Raw genomic sequence first — 23,443 nt, 5'->3', positions numbered from 1 at the left:
ATAGACCTAACCTTTGGGTTTCTTGCCTTGTATTTGCCTCACGCTGTTAGCCTTGAACACTGCATTAGTAGCTTTTTTTTTTGGATAGCACTTAAAGAAAACTCTCCCCGACTAGCAGCAAAAGCTGGCAGGATAGACTATGACACACAAGAATGTCATGTTCAGATGTAGGCGATCTGAAGCGGGTATTTACTTGCTAGACTGCGGCAGCTCTTCCTAAACATCTACTCCCCGAGTGCGTAGTTGCTGTTCTTATGAAAAGCAGTTACGGCACATGCTGTTTTTCAAAGCTAAATGTCTCAGCCATTTTACAACATGCTTCACATTTTTGGAAGCAACTGGGTCACACGAGCTGCTTGCTGTCTTCTACTGAAGCAAACTTGGTTTGTAGCATGAAACTATAGGTCCCTGGAAAGCAATCCTTTCACCTTCCGAGACCCAGTGAGGACTGCAGACATAAGAGATGCACCAGGGACCAAAAACATTTGTTTGCCTAGGGGCAAATATAGAAGAAAAAAAAAAAAAAGCCTGGACTTTGAAGGTGTTCAGATAGCTCACTAGCTTGTGTGGAAGCCAGAAAAGCATCTGTGACTTGAGTGCAGAGGCCAGCACACATGCAGTGTGTGGAAATGGAAAACTGCTGCCATACAGGGAGTGGGCAAGAGGTGGATATGCCCTGCTTCCACCTGTAAGCGGGGTGGAAACTGGCAGGAGGAGGAATAACTGAAATCCAGCCAGTCTGAGCTGGAGAGGTTTAGACTTGAACCTCATTGCTCCTTTCATCAGGGCACTTGGGTGACAAGCTTTCAGTACACACAATGTATAAATTGCACCCCCAGCATAGGCAGGGGCTGTGTACTCCAATGCACAGAACACCATATTATGACACAGGAGAGAGGAGCTTGTTTCCAGCTCCATCACCGGCCTACTGCATGACCCTGGGGAAATCACATCATCTCTGTGCCTTAATTCCCTTTTTACAGTAAGAAGCCAAGACTGACCCTCCCATGTCAGATGCTTTGAGGTCTATGGATAAGAAGAGCTAAGCCATTATTACTAACCATATCCATGGCAATCCCAAAACTACATGGACCTGCAAAACTGTGCCAAGAAAGCACTGCTCCTCAATGAAATAAGGGAAACTGGGGTCTTTTATCAGTTGTTAGTGACCATGGCTCCTATCCCAACAGTCATATGACTCAATGTTAACCAAAGGGACAGCAATCTTAAACCCTGAACCCTTTTCTAATCCTCAGAGAGCTGTGTACAAAAATGATAGAAGTCACAGTTGGAAGAGACCCATAGATCACAGCAAGGCAACCTCATAGATGTGGCATTTTGCACCCCCCCCCCCGCCCCAATCAAAGGAGCCAGGATTTTGCCCTGGGCATTAATGTTCAGTCTGGTATATTCTGATGTCCTGTTTTAAGTCACAGATAAATTACCCTTCCTTTGGGGATTATCTCCTGCTGGAGTGTTTTACCAGTAGGCAGCAAAACCTCCCCCTTGTTAATTCTTTGGTGTTCCTTTTAGCTGCATCTGTTCTGCCCCACAAAAAACAGTCCCTCCCCCTTCTTGGGGTTGACCTTTCAGATACCAACTGGTTACCTGGGTCCCTGCCATAGCCCTCCCTGTACAGGGAGCAGGAGCTTTCAACATTTCTGCATAATCTCACTGGTGGATCCTGCTGAACCCATTTTTCACCAAATCAATCTTCCCTCTCCCTTCCATGCTGTATCATCCTATACATGCATTGCTCCTACCACAATTCTTCTACCCCTCACTGAACATTTTCAGTCATAGCTCAATGTTTATAGAGGGGGAAGGAAGATGAAACACTGGCCAAATTTATGGCATCCCACTATTTGCTAGGCTATGTGCCATTATAACATGACTCTCAGTTGTTTCTACCTCAACTCTCTTATTGGCTTCTTACTGCAGGCGATTCCACAGAGCTCTCTTCCCAAGTCCTATTCTTCACAGAAACCTTCATGTTCTGAGGCAAAAGCTGGCCTTAACATTTTGGGGCTGACTTACTACACTTTTCTGCTTTCCGACCGAAAGCAGAACGCTGGAGCCCAGGACCTGCAGCTGTCAACACTGAAAGCAACATTCAGTGGACAATTCTCCACACAGAGCAGGGTTTTGGAAGCCACTGGGGCAACTCCCACAGGAAAAGTGTTAAAGATGGAGAAAGTAACTTAATGGTGGGATCCAGAGTAACTCATGGTATTAACATAACCTAGTGCTCAGAGCCCATCCCTGCCAGACTGCCAGAGATGCAAAGGAGTGTAAACAAATCCAATACAATTCACTAATCTAAAAGCCATGCATCTCTTCGGCTTTAGTCCCTTCCTTTACCACTTCATTCCCTGTCTCTCCTTCCTTTCTGACTCATTTTGTCCATCTCCAGATTGTTGTCTTGTGTCTCATTTCTATACTGAGTTTAGTTAGCTTTATTCCTTCTTTCTCTGAGCAGCAGCATCTTTCTCCTCTTCCCACCTTGTTTTTGCCCCACTCTGTCGCTCATTCCCATGGTACCTTCTCACTTCTACTTTGTTCCTTTACTGCTGTTTTCAGTCTTCGCTGCTTCCTATTGTTGCTCACTTCTGCATTCTATTCTCTCTTCAAGGTCCTCCACCGTGGACTCAGACATATTACAAATATGAATTTCTTATTTATTTGCCTAGTGCCAGCCATGTTCTTGATACCATACAATACACAAGAGCAGAGACAGTCCCTAACCTGCCAAGCTTGCAGTTTGATAGACAGAGGCACAAAGGAGACGGGGAGCACTGGGAAATCCAGACGTGAATAACTGAGAGGTTTTAATTCTGATGAATATGGGTAAATCACACCACCCTAAAGAGGCATATACCACTAAAATCTGAGCCCTGCCCGGGCCTGGGTACCTGATGGTCCCTTTAACATGCTGTCTGGGGTGGCTTGCCACCCACTCCAACTCAGCATGGAGCAGACTGCACCAATCTTCCTACATGCTCCCATCCTGTACTTCCCCAGTCTCCTGCACTCTCATCTGCTCCTCTCTCAGATCTGAAGACCCATGTCTTCTGCAACACCTACATTTTCTCCCAAACCCAAAAAATTAGAAAAGAAAAGAATTTAGGATTTTCAAAAGTGATCTAAAGGAAACTATATTTTCTGCAATCCTCCAAGAGCATTTGGCACCAATCTGTCTCCTCCAATGGAAGGTCTCTATGGCAGCAAATGTCTTGCAGGGAGCCGAGCACACTGCTGAAGTGTTAACAAAGACATGAACAATAACAAAGAGCAAAGTTTTAGAAACATACAGCTTCTGACCAAACTTATTAACATCTGGTCCAGAGAACCTATGTAAGGGTAGAGCTTTGCCTTTGCTCATTGTAGCAGCCTACAGAGCTTATATTTGGGGTTCTCCTAGGGCACCACCAACCAGCAGCACCATACTCCAGTGGTTCCTTCACACGTTGCCTTCCTAAATCAGTGTTGTAGAGGAGGGGAGTTTGGTTATCCTAGTCCCCACTAGGGAACACCCCGACTAGAGGCAATAAGCAGCAGCTGAACTTGGGCTAGTAATGAGAGGAAGAGACAGGGAACATGCTGTGGGATCATGAGCTGCCCATTATAGGGGTGGAGGGGGGCAGAGTTCAGTGTTCTGTTGCTGGTCAGAGTTCACAGGCTGATCAGCTGCAAGGGATCACAGCCCAAGACTGATGGCTTAGGTTGTTTCTGGTTGAACAAGAATAATAAAATGGGCAGCCCAAAGACCATTCTATTGTTTAGCCCAGGGTGCCTGTGAAGTCTCTGGCCAGCTGCTGCCGGTCTAGGCTGATCACTGTCCTTGGGTTGTGCGGTTTACATCACACTACGTCCATTACAAACGTATGCTTCGTCAGAAGGTTGGACAGGTGACATCTGGACAAGAGAAAAACCAGTTCAATAGAAACCATGGACATTTTGTCAAAATGTCTCTTCAGTATGAAACCTTACTCCCTGCCCTCAAATGAAGAAGCATTTACAGATCAAAAAGCCTGAGGCAGATTATGAAGAGTATGTCATTCATTACCACAATGGCACCCTGTCCCATGACCAAGGCTCCCAATTATACACATCACCCACCTGCGTGTGCACACTCCCAACATGGAAATACACCAGAAAGGCCTCTCTGGGGTCAATCCCTGAGGTCGCTTTCACATGTGCTGGAGATAGGGGTCTTGAGAGTGACTCTGGAATGGCTGTAGAGTATCCACAGAGCTGTGTTCCTGGGTCCTGAGCATGAGGGGCACATGGGTGAAGTACACTTGAAAGCTTTAGTGACGGGACACACTCCTAGCTACCACCGTAAGGGTATGCCCTAAGTGACTTGGTGAATGCTGAAGAGGTATTCAGTAGCAGCAGTGACACAAATGCAAGACATACCTTTCAGTCCTGTGCTCTGTTTCAGCTTGGCATGCTATTGTATGCGACTGAGCTGTCCAGCTGAGGCCACTGGTCAAACTGGGCACTCAGAGGACTGTCTCCTGCAGCCACGAGGGAGCTTGTGTTAGCCCTAAACCTATCTGTGGTTTCTGTTCCCAACAGCCCTGAAATCACAATCTTGGTTTCTGGCTGAGTTGGAATGACAGACCCTGCACCACAGAGGTATATTTGTATTGCTTTCAGTTTCCAAGTTTTTCTGAAGACAAGGAGCCTTGACGACATCTTTGGCTTTCAAATTAAAACTAAGATTGACCTTGCCAGCTACAGAACTCTAAAATCACAAGGGGACATGTTTTCAGGACCTGTTAGTTCCTACCTAGGGCATCTTTGGATGGTTTTGCCCATGTGCTTTACCATGTTCTTATCCAATGTGAATTTTAGCTGCCACCTGGCTGTTCAGCTTAACAATGCATTTGAGTCCATCAGGAACTCGCATTAGTCTCTGTTCTTTCACTAAACATCAGTGTCCAAAAGGAATCCTTTTATCTGAGTGCCCTGTCCCCATCTCTGATGGTTAAGAAGAAAATAGAGCTTGGAAGTAAATCACTGTAGACTTTAGCTTTGCAAACAGAATGTAGCTTCCTCAGCACATTCTAGTTTTTCTTAATAAACTGTTTAGTGTCATCAGCAAATGCCACCAATTCTCTGTTCAACTCCTCCTCTAGCTCACTGACATATTAACTAATATACCAACTGTAGGGTTCCCTGCTGTTAACATCTCTCTGCTCCAAGAAGAAACCAGCTACAATAGCATTGTTTCCCACACACAATCAGTTCCAAGTCCACAAGATGACTTTGTCCCATTGTTATTTATTTTCCCTTACACTCTTTTAGGGGGATTTTGTGTTTAGAGTTAGCACATTAGACAAAGCCCTCTGTAGCAGCTATTTTTAGGGAGAAATAACATAATTACAGTGCTTATACCTTTAAGAAAACAAACCTTCAATTTTGTAGTGGCTAAGTTAGAGAGCATTTTTTTGCTTCATTGGAGAAAGGAGCCCAAACAACAAGCAGACCTACAAATGTTAAAAGGACCTTTGGCTCAGGGCTGGCTCAAAACTACAAGGACTGTTCCAGCCACTGACCTGCCTTTATATTATGGCCTCATTCTCACAGCACTGAACCTTCACTTTTTGAGCTAGTACTAACTGAATAAGGAGAAACCTAAATTTCACTCTGCTGCTACTCCGAAGTACATGACAGCAAAGAAAGGAGCCCTTATCTTTGGTTGGGCCCTTAGATGTCTCAGTGACACAAGAAGTGATGTGCCAGCACTCAGGTGGCTAGTGGGTATTTGTGAAAATGTTCCCAAAAGTTCCATGAACCACAGCATTAATGAGGATTTTCATGTTAATCTGTATCAGAGTATGCAAATTCATTATTTGTTCTTCTGCTCAAGACGTTTCATTCCTCCAGTCAAGAAGAGGGGTAATGCCACACATGGGCTCAACTTTGGAGAGCTGTCATTTGCTAGGCAGAACAAATAGCCTATAATCAAAGTAAATACTTTGTAAAATTTCTCATACATATGTTTTGTTCATGCCATGTGGCTAGTATTTAGGCCCAGCTTCTTTGTGGGTATAAACTAGCGTAGATCCATTGACTTAAGTGGAGCAAAATATATTTACATCAGCTGAGAATATAATGCACGTGGCAGTAGTGCCCAGGGCTCTTGTTATTCTGAGTGCTATACATTCCTGGAAAGAGACCATCCCTGACTCAAGGATCTCACGGTCCAAAACCACAGTCTTGCAAAGATGCATGCAATTGCTCACACACCGTGAAGAGTCCCCTTTGGCCAGGATTTTCAAAGGCAGCAAAGTTCAGTGGAATCTGGGTGTTTAACTCCCTACGCTCTTCTGAAAAAAACTTCATCCATTGGCTTCAACAGACCTGCTCCATGCATGAAGTTTAGCATGCACATGAGCCTTGCAGCAGCAGGGCCTAAGCAGCATACAACAGGCAGAGGGGAATGACCAAATGGATACAACTGAAGCAGGCAATTCAATTTTTTTCTCTTATAAACAGAAAAGCAAGACCCAGTTCTCTCCTGTTGCCACCTACAGCAGGCATCAGTAACTGGCTTGTAGGCACTATAGTAGAGGGGGAATGTCAATCTGGACTTTTAACTCATTTTCCCCAAATGAGTTAAAAGTTGTTTCAGCTGCTACTCCTAGCACTACATTCCCTTGCCATTTACAGTATTGTCATTTTACAATTGCACTTTCTTTCTTTACATTCCCTTGGTGCTGTATGAAAGACCCACGTGAACCCAGCACACAGGCACAACCATGAAACCAACTCTGCAGAAAGTACTGCTAAATGCAAAAAGGAAATGAACAGTAAAATACAGAAATGCATCTTCCTGCTTTAATGCCTCCTAGCTATGGGGATCTTTGGTGTTAGTTGTAACAGTAATAAGTAAAATATTTTCAGAGGGTAATTTAAAGCGAATGGTGCCCCTCTAGGAGTAACAAAAATGTTTGCAGAAATTAGGATTAGTCTATGAATTATTCCCAAACAGAAAAAAGGCTAATGCACTATGAATGTTATTGCAATGATTAATCTAAGCAGCTGTATTCCTTATACATCGAATGAACCATGCTATACAGTTTCCATCTTTGTGACTCCCACTGTGATTTTATTTCTTAATCATTGCTTGGCTTTTATATTCCTGGCTCCTTGGGGCACAGTCTGTGTTGTAAGGTGTCAACACATCAGTGCATAGCCAATGTTTTAGAACAGCAGACAGCAAGGACTCAACCTACCCTATTACACCAGCTGCAAGAGCAGTCAAGAGTCTCCGGGCTTCCCTTCCCTCCTCTGGCTCCCACATTCCGCACCCACATCAGGGGCCAGCGCGGCATGGCATGGGGCACTTAAGGTGAAGCCAAGATTATGCAGTGCATAGTGCAGCAGCATGGGGGGAGGGGAAGGTGAGAGGGGGCCCACACAGGTCCATGCTGCAGTGGTGTTTGTGGGGGACAATGTCCATGCAGGGTGAAGCCCAGGGGCCCAAATCCCCAACGATACAGTCTTCAGGATGTGTGGCCCCTGGTCACTTCAGAAGTTGGACAGCCCTGCTTTAAAACCTTACACTACCTATACTGCTTCCTGCAACCCTGGGCTTTCCTGACCTAGCTCAGCTCAGTTTGTGCAACCAGATCAGATAACAGCCAAATGTTTGAAGCTGATTTGCTAAGAAGCTTTGGCTCAACTTGTATGTCCTTGCTTCTTGTCAAACAAACCAGCAAGCAACTAAACATGTGCTATTCAATCCGCTCATCTCTTCCTGGGCCCAGTAGGGCTAGTGAATCTGGGCTGAGGGAAGCAAGTAGAGGAGACACAGATGACAGTAAACCTGCTACAGTGGGACTCTATTGGCTGACAGTCTACACTAAGAAGAGAGCCTTGTGCATCTCCTTTGTCTTGGGAGCACTTGCTCACTCCGGCTGAATCGCGCCATGGTTCTGGATTCCATTCACCCAAGAATGATACAACTATAAGGGATGATCTACCTCCTCTGCCACCCATGGGGCATTTGGAGGTCACTGACCTACCTGATTTGGTGCAGTGAGGAGGGTTCCATTGGCACCAAGGCGTGTTCCTGGGAGGACTCTTCTTCTCCCTCTTTGATGCTGTTTTTGTGATCAGACAAGAAAAAAAATGCCCCATTTCTGTTTGCTCCTGCTACTTCCTTTCCCTCCCACTCCCCCTAGAGCTTTTTCTCAATCCCACTGCCTGTGCAAGCCTCATGTCCTCAGTCTTCTGATTGAAGTGAAACAGTCAGATTTTCCAAAATTCACCAGCAATCACACACTCTCATGGAGCAGTGGTCTGCAAATTTCACCATATCATCTGTAGGCTTTGCTTAAGACCAGAGTTGTTTTAGTAAAAAACAGATCACTTGTTCTGAAGGTGCAAGTAGGCAGGGGTTATTCCCCAGATCTAATAAAAACTTCAAAAGTCACTGGGGTTCTCCCCCCGCCCAGCCTTCACCCCAGGAGCTCTACTTATGATATTTATTGAACTGCATTGTTCCTCCTGGAAGAAAAGAAGTTACTACAGTAGTAGGATACCTGCTTCTGCAGATGGATTGGTCTCTGGGTAATTATGTACAAGTAGAGCTGGGACTGCATTGTCTTCTAGGCTTATGTTTTGCAACATTTATTATGAAAGGTAGAAAGGCTTTAATTAGAGGAAGAGTCAAATGATTTAGTGCTGAATAGCTTCCTGGCTCAGGAAGAGCAAACAAGGTGTGGAGCTTTTCACCAGTCCCAAAGCAACCTCAACAGCATTGCTTTTACATTTGTTTTTTAAGTAGTCATTTTGTGAAATGAGTTGCAGGTCTCAGTCCAGTACCTCATAAGGAGGTATCCAAGGCTCAAGAGTACCACAACAACTAGAATCAACTGGCCTTTCTTTAAGAGTCCGAGTCACCCTCACAGCCCTAAATATCATCTTCTTCCTGATCAAACTGAAGGACATTGGTAAGGGGCACTATGTGGAAGAAGTTTATATCCTTGCTGCCTGCACCATATCTGTTCTATAGAGACATCCCAGTCAGTGCAGAACATTTCACTAGCATTCAAACAAACACTAGAACAATAGTTAACACAAAGACATTTCACTCTCAGGGGGAGGTGTTTTCTCTAGGGTTCATTACTTGCTCCCTGCTTCAATCTCCTCAGCTCTAGTACAATTATATCATTCTCTTCAGAGTCTACCAACTCTGTCAGAGGAGCAAGTCTCAAAATTCCCCTTACCCCACAGTGGAGAATACTATCTCATCTACAGCAAAAGAAGGGGAGTTACAATCATTTGCAGAAAGCGTTTTCCCCTGGTGACAAAAAGGCTGTCTTAGAAAAACCAAATGTTCCCCCTTATTTATACACTCACCCAGGTTAGAAAATAGATTTTAATAAAGAAACCCACCCCCACCACCAAATGGGACTTGTATTATGTGAAACTCCACATTCTTCCTGGCCAGGGAACTTTCACAAAGCATTTATGTAGAAACCATGCATTTGCTTATCTGATATCACTACATTATCTTCAATTCCTGTATTTTTTGCTGTTTTCTTCATCTATAAGAGCCCTTTGATATTGCTTAAATACAGATATTCTTTGAGCAGCATACAGCCAGTAGCAGCATCTTTAATACACAATATTATCCAGTATTTGAATAGGGCTTTACAGATCCAGGTTTCTTTATACACATAACCAGCCTGATTTTCAGCCATGATGTACCGTAACCTGTCACAGCTAGAGTCAATGAAAGCTGCAGGTGCCCAGCACCTTGAAAATCAGGCCATAACTCTCTAATCACCACAACAACTGACATATGCCTTAGCCTCATTTTACAAATGGGGAACAGACACACAGAAGGCAAGGTCAAAATTCTCAAATCTGAGTGCCTAAAGTAAGGCACCTAAATACATATTTAAGCCTCTTGAATAAGTGGCCTGATTTTCTGGAGACACTGAAATCCATAGGAGCTGCAGGTGCTCAGTGCCTCTGAAAAGCAGGTGCCTACGTAGGGTGCTAAATATGAAATGAGGGACCCAAGATGGGAGACTTTGGCCTCAGTCACCTGTTGAAGGCCACCCAGGCCAAAAGCCAGGTCTCCCAAACAGAGCACCATCAGGTACTCTGCCCATGAGTTAAGGCTACCTTTCAAATGTACCTGATTAAACTTGACGTAATTTACTGATGCAAAGATGCACATTAACACACAGCAATCTCATAAACTATTTGATATATTTATTGGTGTCTCTACCTCAGCACCTACATTTTAAAAGACATTTCTTACATGTTACTTTCTTAAGTTCTTCTGCCCCATGTACTATGGTAAAAATATGTATTAAATAGGACCCTGCTTCTAAGCGCTTAGCTTTCAGGGCTGTCACTTTTCCTTCTAAACTCCAAATACACCATTCCCCCCACCCATTTTTGTAGAAAGTCCAGTTCCACAAAGCATGTGGTAAGTTCAGTAGGGATGTGTATGTTTAACTGAGGTCTAAATCATATGCAACATTCCCTCTCTACCATGCTCCCCCTCATATACATCCCCTGCATTTTGGTTCCTTGTGCCTCTGAATTCTATACAAACTTCCCCCACTGCAATTACACACACAAAGCATCTAACTGGCCTTCTGAACTGAAGGAGCCCAGAAAATTGTAAAATTATGCACACAGGAAATACACACATTCACCACTCTCTGCTTTGCAGCACTTGTATTTTACTGAGTCAACCCTACCAACAATGCCAGCTCATCCACTCACTGCTCCCACAAGCACCTCCGTGCTCCCCCCCACCACAGAAGGCCGACCTGTATGCATGGAACACACATTGGATTAATCTGTAAAGCTACTGATCTTTCCCCTCTTTCAGTCCACCTTTTTGTGAGGCCTGGTGGAAATGAGTAGGGTGATGCCCAGTAGAGATTGTTGGTGTCTGCTTTATTTGTTTGTTCTAAATGACTCTGAACTTGTGAGTGGTGACTGGTTAATCTATGCCAGTGCGGGCCAACGGGTTTGGCAGACATGCCGCAAATTAGCCCTGCACTTTCCCCGAGTGCCACCCCGATGCCCTTCCTCTGCCGGATCTATTGCTCTGCCTTCTACCCCATCTGCCACTGAGTTGCCTGTCACCTTCCTGATCTGCCACATAGAGGCTGCTTGTACCACTTGTGGCTTTCATGCTACAGTTTAGCCACTCCTAGTCTATGCAACTGTATGTCCCCATCACTGGTAGCTTTTTCTCCTGTTTGCTCCATCTGCCAGTTTTTTATCACTTCAGAAAGATGTCACCTCAACAACTCTGTGCCCAGCTCTGGATGCATGTGCTAGCTCAGAATATGCTCAGATGGAAGAGCACTGCTAAAGGAGTTGTCAGTACTATTACTGTAGCACTAAGTTTTTCTTTGCGCTCTCCCAGGAAAGTGCGGAGAAAGAGTAACCCTGTTAATTTTTTAATTCGGCCTCATTGCCTCCCTGAGGTGACGTGGAAACACCCCCTTTGTTGTAATGTACAGAACACTATCTCAGCCCCAAGACACAAAGGGCAAGTTTGTAATTAGCAAGACAATTACACTTCCTGGACATAATATCCAGAGGAAGGTGGCACAGGTAGAGTCCAGGAGAGCTCAGCTTAGTCACCTAATTGCTCTCGAACATGTTAATGTTCAGAGCCAGGACACTGGGGATTAACCCCATGTGTCACTGCCATGAGAAGTGATAGCAAAGCTTGGGGTAACGGGAAGAGGAATACATTAAAAATCAAAGGAGGATGCTGGGCTGGGAGGTGTGATCCAACTGGTGTGAGGGGAAAGCACGTCTTCTCAATCCATCCATAAGGAATGGATTCCTCTCCACAGCTGGTACAGCACTGAACAAGTGGCTGAGTGCATTGTGGGGATCTTGCCTTCCTACAAACCACTGGGCAGTCAGGCCCAGCTAGAGACAGGCAAAGGAGTTGGCTGGCCTCCGGCTCCAGGGGAGCACCTCCTAGGTAGGCACATGCTTTGGGCGGCTGTTTCCCACTGGGCCAGACTTAGACCGTAAGTCACACACAGGTCCTGGCAGTCGTCGCCTAGGGTAAGGTTTGCAAGTGCCTGCTCTCCTCTAGTGCTCAGCACCCACCAGCACTGCACCCTGCCCCACTCTGCTACCCCTCATTGGGGGGCAGCAAGCCAGCAACTGTGGGAAAGAGGATCTGGGGGTGCTGTACCTCCATGGAGGGAGGGGAGGAAACACATGCAGGCAACAGCCTGGGGTGCATACTGCACCCAGGGGCTAGTACCACCTGAACCAGCCTGGGGATGATGCCCTGCTTCTGTCCGTGGGGCAAGGCAGGGGGCAAATGGTTCAACTTATGGGGGCATAGCATCCTGAGCATATTGCTTGGGCCAGCCTCAGGGCCAAATTAGGGCCCTGTTACACCACATCGCAGCACCTGCTTCTCTCCTGTTGCTGAGAGTCCTGCCAATGCAACCCCCTCCAAGCAGGACACCAGCACAGCATCCCCCAGCATCCCAATCGCTACAGCCAAGAGCAAGCCCAAGAGCCAGGACCTGGGAGCCAGGGCTCACACCCAGGTGCCACGCGCTTCCGAACTCTTTCTGCAGTGTGGTGTGGCAGGTGCTTGCCCCCCCGGGGGCCCTTACCTTGCAGTCTCTTAGACAGGATCGCACAGAATACTCCTCCGCCTGCAAGTATTTCTCCAGCAAGAGGTCAAACTCCTCGTATTTTTCCTGAGCGTGTTGGTCCAGCCTCTGATACGCCTGCACGCAGCTGCTACACGCCTCCCCGTCCAGGGCCCCGGCCGCAGCAGCCACAAAATCCACCATCAGGTTGTCCAAACTGCAATCCAAGCTGTCCGGGCCGGCCATGCCCAGCAGCAGGTCCCAGATCGTGTAAGTATCACAAAAGGAGAGGTTGAAGTTCCTAAAATAAGCCTGTAAGAAGTTCCTTTTGGAGGAGGAGGAGGAGGAGGAGGGAGGGGGCCTGAAAGGGGCGGCAGGGAAAGAGCCCAAGAGTCGTTGCAAAGAATTCAGGGTGGCGCAAGCCGAGTCCAGGTCGAGGCGGCCCCGGGCACCAGTGCAATGGGGGACGGGCGCAGCCCATTTGGTCAGGTTGCTGAGGAGCAGCTCGCAGCGGCCCTCCTGCGCCTGCCGGGCCCCGGGCAGCAGGAGCGGGGCCCCGGCCGCGGCCACCCGCATGAGGCTCCTCTCCTTGGCCCGCAGCTTGGCGCCGGCACAGAGCCACAGATGGTCAGCCAGGAGCACGGTGAAGAAGAGGAGGGAGGCGAGGGACATTCGCCATTTCTGGGCCCGCTCGGAGTCGGCGCAGGGCTTGTCGTGGTGCCGGGGCGCGCAGCACACCCTCACCGCCGCGTCAGCGTCTGCTCGTGGATACATCCAAGCGCCCCGGATCATATTTCGGGGCCGGGGCGCGGCCGCGGTCTCCGGGGGGCGGCTCCCCGCGCTCGAGGCTGCCCCCAGCAATGTCACCTGCCTCCCCCGGCGCGGCGCGGCATGCTGCGGGCTGGCCGCGGCCGGGCAGCGCCGTCCCCGCCTCGCCCGCCGCCGCCGCCGGGGCTGCTAGGTGCCGGCTCCGACCACGGCAGCATGGCGCGGCGGGAGCAGCGGGCGGCGCAGGCTCCCGGGTTGGGCAGCCCGCGCCCCCCGGCGCCGCCTCACGCGGCTTTCCTCTTCCTCTTGTGCGGCGCCCCGCTCTGCCCGCCCCGCAGCGGCCTCCGGGCGCGCCGGCGCCGGCTCGCCATGCCTCCCCGCGCCCGGCACGGCCCGGCCCCGCTCCGGCCGCCTCAAGCTGTCGCCATCTTCGGCTGCGCGCAGGAACACCTTGAGGAGCGGCCGGGGAGAGGTGGGGGGGAGGCCCTGCGCCTGCGCCTGCGCGCTGCTCCCGCGCCCGGCCGCCGCGCGGGGCATCCCCGGTGCTGACGGACAGCTCCCGCGGGCGCCCGGTGCCCGGCGCCCGCGCCGCGTCCCCGCCTCCCCGCCCCGGCCGGGCCTCGCCCCTCCTCTGCGCCTCCGGCACCGGCTGGGCTCCGCCAGGCGTCACGGGAGCAGGGTGCTGGAGGCGGCCCCCACGGGAAGGAGTCAGGAGCTCGTGGAAGAAGCGCCCTCCCACCCCCGCCGTGGCCCGTTTTAAGGCCCTTGGGAGCAGAGCTGTGCCCGCAGCGTGACTGAGATGAACCGAGGAACCAGCTTCGTGCCCCTCACCCTGGGGATGCCCGGGGCCGGGGAAAGAAGAGGCAGGGGGTGAAGCGCTCCTGTTTGCGGGACGTTCATGCAACTGGGTCCCACCATGAGCTGGGCCGAACCGCGCTTGTCATCTCATCCCACCCAGCCGACGACCCTGGGTCATAGAAACACGTCACCTTGCAAAGGAAGGTGCAGGCTTGGAACAGGCCCCGGGCGGCGCCTTCCTGGCAGGTGTCACGAGCAGGGTGAATAAATGGACTTTTCTGCGCTCCTGGGATTCAGGGCTGTGCCCGCTATATTTACTTGGTAGCCTGGGCATTTTGTCCTCCAGCCTTTGCTATAGCCATGTCAGATTGCCAATAGTACGTGGGGAAAGAGGACACTGAATGAGTATGGGATCGGGACCCAGAAGACCTGTGTGACTTGGGCTGAGCCACTCCAGGCCTGCATCCCCACTCTCATCCTTTGTCTTGTCCACCAGGACTGTAAGCTCTTTGGAGGAGAGACTCCTTCTTATTATGTATTTGCACAGTGCATGATAGGATCTTGGTCTTGGCTGGGTCACCTAGGTGCTATCTTTATAAGAACAATACATCTGCCCATTGCATTCAGCCTTTGGGGATCACAGCTTCCCAGCCCCCATCACATAAATATGGGGCTTACATTCACTCTCCCCAGGCACAGTGCTCAACTCAGGTTTTAAACTCAGCCATGTGCCCCAGGACTCTGATGGCAGCTGCAGGAATACAGTCATTGGTTTCTGCAGTTTGACCCGTTAAGGCATGTGCTACTGCCTTTGAAGTCCAGTAATGCAAATTCATATTCTCTGTAAAACTTCCTAACTGTTGAGCAGAGAGAACAAGGAAATAAGTGGCCTAGAAAGGTTGTGTATCCTTCTTAACTGGTGGCTGGATAGATATGTGTCTGGGATAATGCAGGAACGACTCCTGCATCTGTGCAGGGGGTTGGACTAGATTGGGGTGTTAACGCCTTTGCTGCTGGCAGCTAGTGAAAAGGGCCAAATCACTCGTGCTGTATGTCTGACACCTCTGGACTAGATGATCTTTTAAGTCCCTTCCACCTGCAGGTGAGATGCTGTTCCTCAGTCAGTCTCTAGGGGGGGCTACGGATCTTGCAACCTGAGCCCTCTTCCCTCTCAAGAAGACCTGGAGGGCAGGGGAAGAAGGTAACCTTTATCACATTGATTAGGGAGGGTGGAAGGCTGCCCCAGGAGAGGGACTCATTTTCATCCAGCAGCTTGTGAGCCTTAAATCTAGCTAAAGTAACCTAAAAATAAATTGAACTGATAAGGAGGAGGAAAGGTCAAGTGTGAAGTAAGAAATCACCCTGGTTTTATTTGGTGTTTTTAAATAGACAACTCCTTTGAGCAGGCAGATAGCCAAATTTGTAGGCAGCAATGTTTGGGGTCTGGGGTATATAAATATCTCTTGCTGAGATCATAATGATAGCTCTGCCTCTGCTACCATACAGCTGAGCCAAAAATAAAGGTTTATTAATTATGAAGGCCAGTGTGGCTTTGCTGTCAGCACACTCTATAGCTTTGCTCTGCTCAAGTCCAGGAAGTTATGGGGGGAGGGGTGGGGGAATTTGGTGATTGTCCAGGAGTGATTTTACAGCTGAAAAGAGCACATGGTGAACAGCACTGAAAGTGGGAAGCAGAAGTTCAATACCTAAGTGGACACTTAAGTGCCCTGAGTAGCAGAGGAAAGGCAGTGCAGCACACAGAGCACTGGGAAGGATTACTGCTCTCACTTACTCAGGGGCATGCCAGCCTCCTGTCTACCACAGCTCCCTGTTTACAGTTGTTCCTTTCCCCGGTGGTTTAGGCGAATCTTTTTCTCCCCATCTTTCCCTTCTCAGCATTAAAGCAGTTCTTTCATGACTGGAAGGCAAGTGACTTCTGCCAACGTGGTTTCTTTTGGAGCAACTTTGTTACATGAACACCCATCACCCCTGAGTGGGTATCCCATGGGTGTTCCTTAAAAAAATTATTCCATGATGTCTGCACATGATTATATGAAACTTCAGTGTCTTGAAGCAGAGGTTAGGTGGATAAGAAGCATCCAGCTTTTAAGGAAAGGTGAGCTCAAAAAATTTAAAATGCACTAAGTGCAGTTACTTTGTAAACACATAGAATCTTTTGATCCAGTCTGTCCATTTTTACTATGAAATATTTTCTGACTCCTGAAATGTGCACACATTGGGCACAGACTCCAAATTAGCAGGAAACAAATCCTAAACACCTTGATCAGTAAACAGCCTAAACTTGAAGGTTGTAGGTAGCATAAAAAAAGAGACTCAGACTGGCTCTGTACTTCTTTGCTTTGCTTTGGATTAGAAGACCATCTATGATTTTGAGTCAGTTTCACTTGAATATATTGGGAGATCATAGTATCATGGCCCAAAGGAAACAATTGCCTAGTTTTTACCTTATTTTACATGATGGGCACTAGAAAAGGCACCTTCCATTTGTGTGTGTCCTGGAGGCAATTGTCGAAACGGACAGGTCCAAACCTTGTCAAAGGGAGTGGTTTTGGTGGCTACATCAGGAACAAAGGAGATAATTTACACCCAGGTGAAGGTTCATGATTGCTGGGGCTAGGACTCTTCTGTTAGGGGATGCTCTCCCTGAGATCAAAAGGATTTCAGATCTCACCCTCAGAAGAAGCAGAGTAACCCCGTCTCTGGACAGCAGAGAGAGAGAGAGAGAGAGAGAGAGAGAGAGAGACCCATTTCTGGTGGCTGCTTTCTTATTAGAAGCTCAGTTACCGTGGTGATAAGCATGATATAGATTCCCAGTCAGAAATAACACACACTTGGGATCCTTCAATAAGAGCAGAACTGAGTACACTTGCAATGGAGACAAGGGTTACTATATGATATTTATGTCCCCCATTACTGGGGCTGGCTGGAAATGGTCATTTCACAGTGTGGGAATTGTTGGGAGAACAGTAGCAGCAGCACTTTTGCTGTACCTTTGACATAACCCCTACACTGGGGAGGGCTGAAAGAGAGGATAGTCAGCTCCAGGCTAGCCAAGGATTTCCCTACACTAGGGAAATCCTCAGCTGCCTATTTAGGGCACTTTATATCTCCACTGTGCTGCTGGAGTGCAAACAAGTCTTAGCACAAGCCCTTGGAATAGGTTAAGTTTTACTTGTAGTGGAAATGGGAGAAATAAGAGTGCTAGCCACCACTTCACTCAGCACACAGGGCTACAGGGGGCCAACTGAGGTACAACAGAAGACACTCAAAGCTATGCGGGATACCCCAGCTTTGCTTCTTCCCTCTTGTGTATATTTATAATCACTCTACTAACCTCCAGGGATACTACTGTGGGATGCCAGCTGCATGCTAGTCACAGCATGTGTGTGCTCGTGCCTACACTAACTGGAGGCTGTAACAAAACCAACCCAAAACCAAGACACTTAAAATGATGTCATTAGCTGAACACACCCCAGTGATTTAAGCCTTCTTGTGCACAACATAAGCCATAACAAGCCTCTTTCAAAATGGGTGTTTTCTGGTGCTTGGAGCACATGACTTGTCAGGAAACCTGCGTTCTAATTTGAGAGCTGAATTTTGGTTGCAGCATCGACATGGACTCCCTGTGGCTGGTCAAGTCTCCTTCCCTCTGTGGCCCAAGTTTCTCCTTCCTGCCTAGATCAGTGAGAAGCAGTTGAGACCTGTGGAGAGAGAACATTAAAGAACTAATATTATTTTACTTCCCATGGAACTTTATAGAACGATGTACATACCAAAAACATCCAGCTGCTTGTCAGGTGTGCTCTCCTGGAATATTTTTGGACTATCTGTCAGCATTTATGGGGCCAAAGAAGATCAGAATACTTAAGACTTGGTAATTAGTCACTCCAGTGGCTCTGCATTACAGATCCCTTTAGTGATGCCTGGATGTTGTTTCCAAAAGGATCAATTAACTGTCCCTCTGGGAACAGTCTCTGCAAGCAAAGACCTCTATGCTGTAGTCTTGCAGGAGCCGTGTGTCTTGGTTTAGTTTTCACACTTCCTCTCCCCTGGTCTCCCGCTGAATCTCCATCTATTTCATCTCAGTCACCTTCATTTCTTAAACTGGCTGCCAGTTAATCTGCTGAGGCCAATTTCCCAAATCAATTTTTAAGCTCTGCTTTTTAGGCTCTGTCAGGAGAGTCCTGTTTTGCCTTTTCTCTGCCATTGACTTCTGCTCTGCTTTCATCCACAATAGCTCTGGGGGGCCTGGTAACCACTGGAGTTTTCTCCCTTGTGTGATAAGCAGTGTATGTGAGTAAAGTATTTTGCCTGCCACCTGATTCCCTCAGTAGACACTGTCTGAAAAACCCAGTGGGTGATATAAGGGTTGTGGGCATGGGATATGCCACCTCATCCAGTTCCTTTGGTGAATATACATCACACGCATCACCTTTATCTCTGGTGTCAGGGAAATAAACGTGTTGCCCATCAGGTCCTGCTGACATGCTCCTAACCTAGAAGTGGGCTAGCAAGGCCATACACATATCTCCCTCTATGGCTGCTTTGGAGAGCTCAGTCTCCAGGGTGCTCCAGAGTGCCTGTTGAGTACAAACCCAGAGCAGCCTCACCAGCACACTTCTGGGTTTGGAGCAGTGCAGTGGGAGTGAGTGCACTGAGCATGCTGGAAACAGTCCCAGAAGCAGCATGCTTCTACCCTGGTGTAGACATGCCCTTCCTGCCCAAGTACCACTTAGGTGCCTAGTAGGTAGCACAAGGTCTGCTCCTTTATGTTTTTCTAGGAACCTGCTGAAAACATGGACTTTCTGTCTGAAAGATTTACTTTAGGACAAGGAAAAAACAGCTACAAGAATGAACCAAAGCAAATTCTCAGGAGAGGGTGTGTGTGTGTGTGCGCACGCATGCTGCCTCTCTAACAGGCTACAGTGACTTGGAAAACATTCTGCTATCCCTCTGCACAAGTGCTTAGCATTGTAAATGTACAGAACTCTAAAACAAAGGCATCACAGCCTTTACTGCATCTAAAGCCCTGAATACAGAAGATTATTCACAGTACTTATCCCATGCTGCCTTGTTCACTACACATTTGTGTTCTAGACACAGGCCCAAGCCATACTGGGTCTAAACTTTCCCACAACTCCCCAGGGTACAGAGCTAGGCTTCTGGCTGAGAATTCACTTCTACTGTCATTCCCCTTTGGCTCCACTGCCGCCAAGCTGTAGTGAAGATGAGGCCAGTGCAAATACTGTGTGGCTGACCTGGTGTGAGGAATAGATTTGCTTCCTGGGCGTTGTGCTATTTTCACTAGGGACTTTATCGGAAGAACATTACCCATTCTTCCATTCACAGCCCTTTCATTAAAAAAAATGCTGGTTTACACATGTTTCTTAATGGGCAAATTGATTCATTTGCTCTGCCCTCCCTGGTGCTCTCTCCTTTTACTGCTGCTGCAGCTATTCAGGAAGCAATCTGGTTTATTAACATTTCTATTACTCCAAGCAGAGAAACCTGGGCTGGCAGAGAAAGCCATAGCTGTTCATCATGGAAGCCCATGTTCTAGTCCTGACTTTGTCTGAAGCCTCAAAATTGGATCTACAGAGATTTGAGGATCCTGGCCTTTCCATCAGTGCCAGACTCTGATCACTGCCAGTGGGGATTCTATGGAGGAAATCAATGAGGGAGTTGCTGTCAGGGTGATGACAGCATTTTCTCCCAATGTGCTGCATCTACATGACAAGGGGTGGCCTGGTGGCTTTTTCTGTGGAACTGTGGATGATGTGTTTTCAGATGGTGCTGAGACACTGTACCAAGGAGTACCTTACAAACAAATACAATCACAAACAAGAGGGCAGGGGCCACAGAGAGGGAATGAGGAGGGACATTGAGAGGATGCACAGATGAATAACGAGTATAGCACAGGTCCCTAGTTCAGTGCCAGGCAACCTCAGTAATGACCCAGACCATTCTTGAGATGGCTCTTCAGCAGCCTGGATGTGGAGTTTGAGAGCTGTGTGTGATTTCTCTTGGGGAGGAGATGTCTATAAAAGTATTACAGTCAAGAAAGTGCCTGAATCATGGGTAGGTAGAAGGCAGGAATCATGCAGAGCATCCCTTCATTCTAGACTAATGGTACCTCTCTACTATGGGGATGAGATGCTCTGGAAACACACTGACAGGCTGACCATCAAGGAATGCCAGAGGCAGCAGTGCCCAGGTAGGTGACGGTCTTTGTTCTCACAGGGATTCCCAGATCAGTGCTTGCTCCATGGCACCCTGGTCAATGCATCACTCCTCAGGGATGCTTTGCTTGGCAGAACTGGATTGGGGTTACACGGAAGTGAAGTACTATTGACATTTCACGAAGGGGCATGTGGAGCTCTGGGTTAGAGGCCCTGAACCCAGCCCCTGATTATCAAATGTATATTTCAACAGACCAGTAACCTCCCATTTGCTTGTGGAATCAGAGCTGCCATGTTGCAGGATTGGTTTCCAGGGATAAAACAGCCCCAACACAAGGCTGTGACACTAGCATGGCAACAGGGCAAACTTCTGCTGTGACTGAATCTTATACCTGCCCACAAAGGCTTCAGGTGGCTTACAGAAGAGAGCAAAGTAACTTACAAAAAAAAACCAAAAGAGAAAACACTAAATATCTTATGCAAGCCAAGGAATATAATCACAACCTGTAGAGCAACACCATCCCTAAACAATATCCTAGCTTAGCCCTCAGGATCCTGGTGCACTGCCACCCAGAAAAGCCTGGACAGGGAGAAGCCTCCATGGAAGTACGCCAGCCCAATAAAGTGCCAAGTTCTGGGGCTGATCCCATACAGGGGATGTTTCTGCTGCTCTGTGCTAAGCTGATGGAACTCACAGCAGTGGGAATGGGGTGATTCCTGCTTGTGAGGGAAGTTCTCCCCACTCAAAAAGCCAGGGTGGGGTTGACACCTCACACCGGTGTGAGCACCTTGCTGTTCACTGCTAAGCCCTAGAACTTTGTTTCCTCTCCATCACCTGCTTTGACCTCAGTCTATGTTATGGCCTGGACAGCACATGTTTCTTGTTGCTGGCACAGCAGACAATACTTGGCAGCAGCCTGTGCAGTTAAAGCTGGCAAAACCAAGCACTTGAAAGGTGTAGAAAGGTTTAAATTCAGAATGATGATTTATTGCACTGACTCAGTGGAATGGGAGCACTAAGCACATTAAAAGCCTTGACTGTAATGCAGAGAAACTTTTAATTTATATGGTTAGTATCACTGGAGAAGAGATACAGGCTGACTGACCAGTCTGGCTCCTGACATGCAAGGGTACCAAGGGGAGCTGAACTCCCTGCTCTGGGAATGGGCTTCAGAAAAAAGGCTCCTTAAAGAGTGCTTCTGTTCTGACAAGTGGTCCCTGCTTCCCCTCCAGTTTATCAGAGTCAAGGCAGGAGGAATGCACTGCTTTGCATTCTTGTTTGCTCTGGAAGGCCAGTGCAGTGAAAGTGGGTGCGGGAGAGCCAGATTTTTTTCTGGCTCACACAGTGTGGATGCTAGCCAAGTTCTAATGGCAGTTCCACCCATGTAAACCCCTGGGCCAGCTTCTCTGCTGGAAATCAGCCAAGCTCTGCTGACATATATGGAGCTGTGCTGATTTATACCAGCAGAGATCTAGCCCAGGCTCCCTCAGTTACACCTGTGCACCCCCAGTGAAGGCTCTGGCGTTGTGTGGGGCAGCCTTGGGCAAACCTGGACTCAGGATTTCTGGCAGGTTGAAAAGTATTTCTCTCATGTTGTTACTAGTAAAATGAACCCATTTGCTCTGGAAACAAGTACAGCACAATAAACTGGGCACCTCACCACACGGTGGCACAAAGCCACTTTTCAGGGGGGAACAGTATAAGGCAGACAAAACCCTGCACACTCAAACATGAGGAGGAGGAAGCTTGGAGCCCTCCCAGCCAACCTAGCCCCTCTGACTCACAACAGCCCAGGGGGTTGGTCTTTCCCAGCAGACTGGGTAGGAAACCAGTGCGGTAGAGAACATAAAGAGAGGGCTCTTGTAGTGGGAGCTTCTTTCCACTGTGCAAACATCCACCCTCCACTCCTCTCTGGAGACCCAGCAGCTCAGGATCACTTGTCCCAGTACATATGACAATTTCCCCCTGGACCAGCCTTTTAGGATTTTACCTTAAAAATCATATCATTTATGTAAAAAACAAGCTGATGACCAGCACCCTCAGAAAAGGTGGGAGAGGGGGTGAAAAGTGAGAAGAACTTATCATGAGGCTTTAAGGCCTTCAAAAGTAGCTCCTTTCATTGCCAAAGTGACTGTGGCAGGATTTCTCTGAGACATCTCTTGCAATGGGGAGCAGTCTGGGCTGACTGCCTTCTTTTGGCCCTGCAGCTCTGCCAGGGAGATACAGAGGACCATTTTGCATCCTGAACACCTGCCTCCTTGCAGGGCTCTGTGAGTATGTAGTGATGCATAGTGATCACCAGGTTCAATAAGCACAACCATACACAAATGAGAAGAATTAATAATAACCTTTATTTGTGAAGCTGTAGACAAACCTCTGCAATCTCTTGGTTTCTCTGACTAGCTACTTAACTGAGGGACCATTTCCCAATTACAAATGTTCTCAGTCTCCTTAGTTAGGGGTATCTTTAAATTACAACTTCTATCACTACAGAGTGTGTGTGTGTGTGCGCGCACGTGTGTCTTCTCTGCCTCCTCCCCCCATTGTGTTCTGCAACTGGTTGTGCAGCTGCTCATGATCCCTCTCTGATTGATTCTTATCTCACTGCAGACACCCTTGTCAAATGGCAGTCTCTCTTATCATCAAGGCTGTTGATCCACTGTCTGGATAGAACAGAGGAGGACATAGGCCCTTGTCTGGCCCTCCACAGGGCAAGAGGGAGGGAAAAGCTGGTCCCCTCGGGCTCTGCGGCCCCCGCACTGGGCGCCTCAGAGACGGCCGCCCAGACGGAGCCCATGGTTCCGGGCTCCACACAGACGGAGCCCCTGGCTCTTCGCTGCGGGGGCTGCCCATCCCTTTTTCAGGCTCTGGGGCCCGGGAGCACGGCCACCTCCCCTTGCGGGGTCTGCTCCCTCCTGGGGTCTCTGGCGCGCCAGCTGGAGGAGCTCCAGGCCACAGTCCAGAGACTGCGTGCCATCAGGGACTGCGAGCAGGAGACTGACTCCTACTGCCAGGCCCTTCTCCCCCGGGAGCCGCAGGGGAGAGCTCCG

The 23,443-nt window shown here is 48.4% G+C and overlaps 1 protein-coding gene across 1 annotated transcript in view; it reads right to left on the bottom strand.

Annotated features, from left to right (window-relative positions):
* NALF2 (NALCN channel auxiliary factor 2) overlaps nt 1-13,418 on the bottom strand; it is a 76,853-nt gene extending 63,435 nt beyond the window's left edge. The window contains exon 1 of the mRNA XM_090060176.1: nt 12,648-13,418. Coding sequence (XP_089916302.1) covers nt 12,648-13,418 — 771 coding nt within the window. The remainder of the gene's footprint in view (nt 1-12,647) is intronic.
* Nucleotides 13,419-23,443: the final 10,025 nt, after the last annotated feature.

Source organism: Crocodylus siamensis, chromosome 8 (assembly GCF_052110815.1).
Source record: "Crocodylus siamensis isolate JL-2025a chromosome 8, ASM5211081v1, whole genome shotgun sequence".
Classification (NCBI taxonomy): Eukaryota; Metazoa; Chordata; order Crocodylia; family Crocodylidae; genus Crocodylus; species Crocodylus siamensis.
Note: the sequence above shows the minus strand (reverse complement) of the source record. Positions and strands in the feature narration are given on the sequence as shown.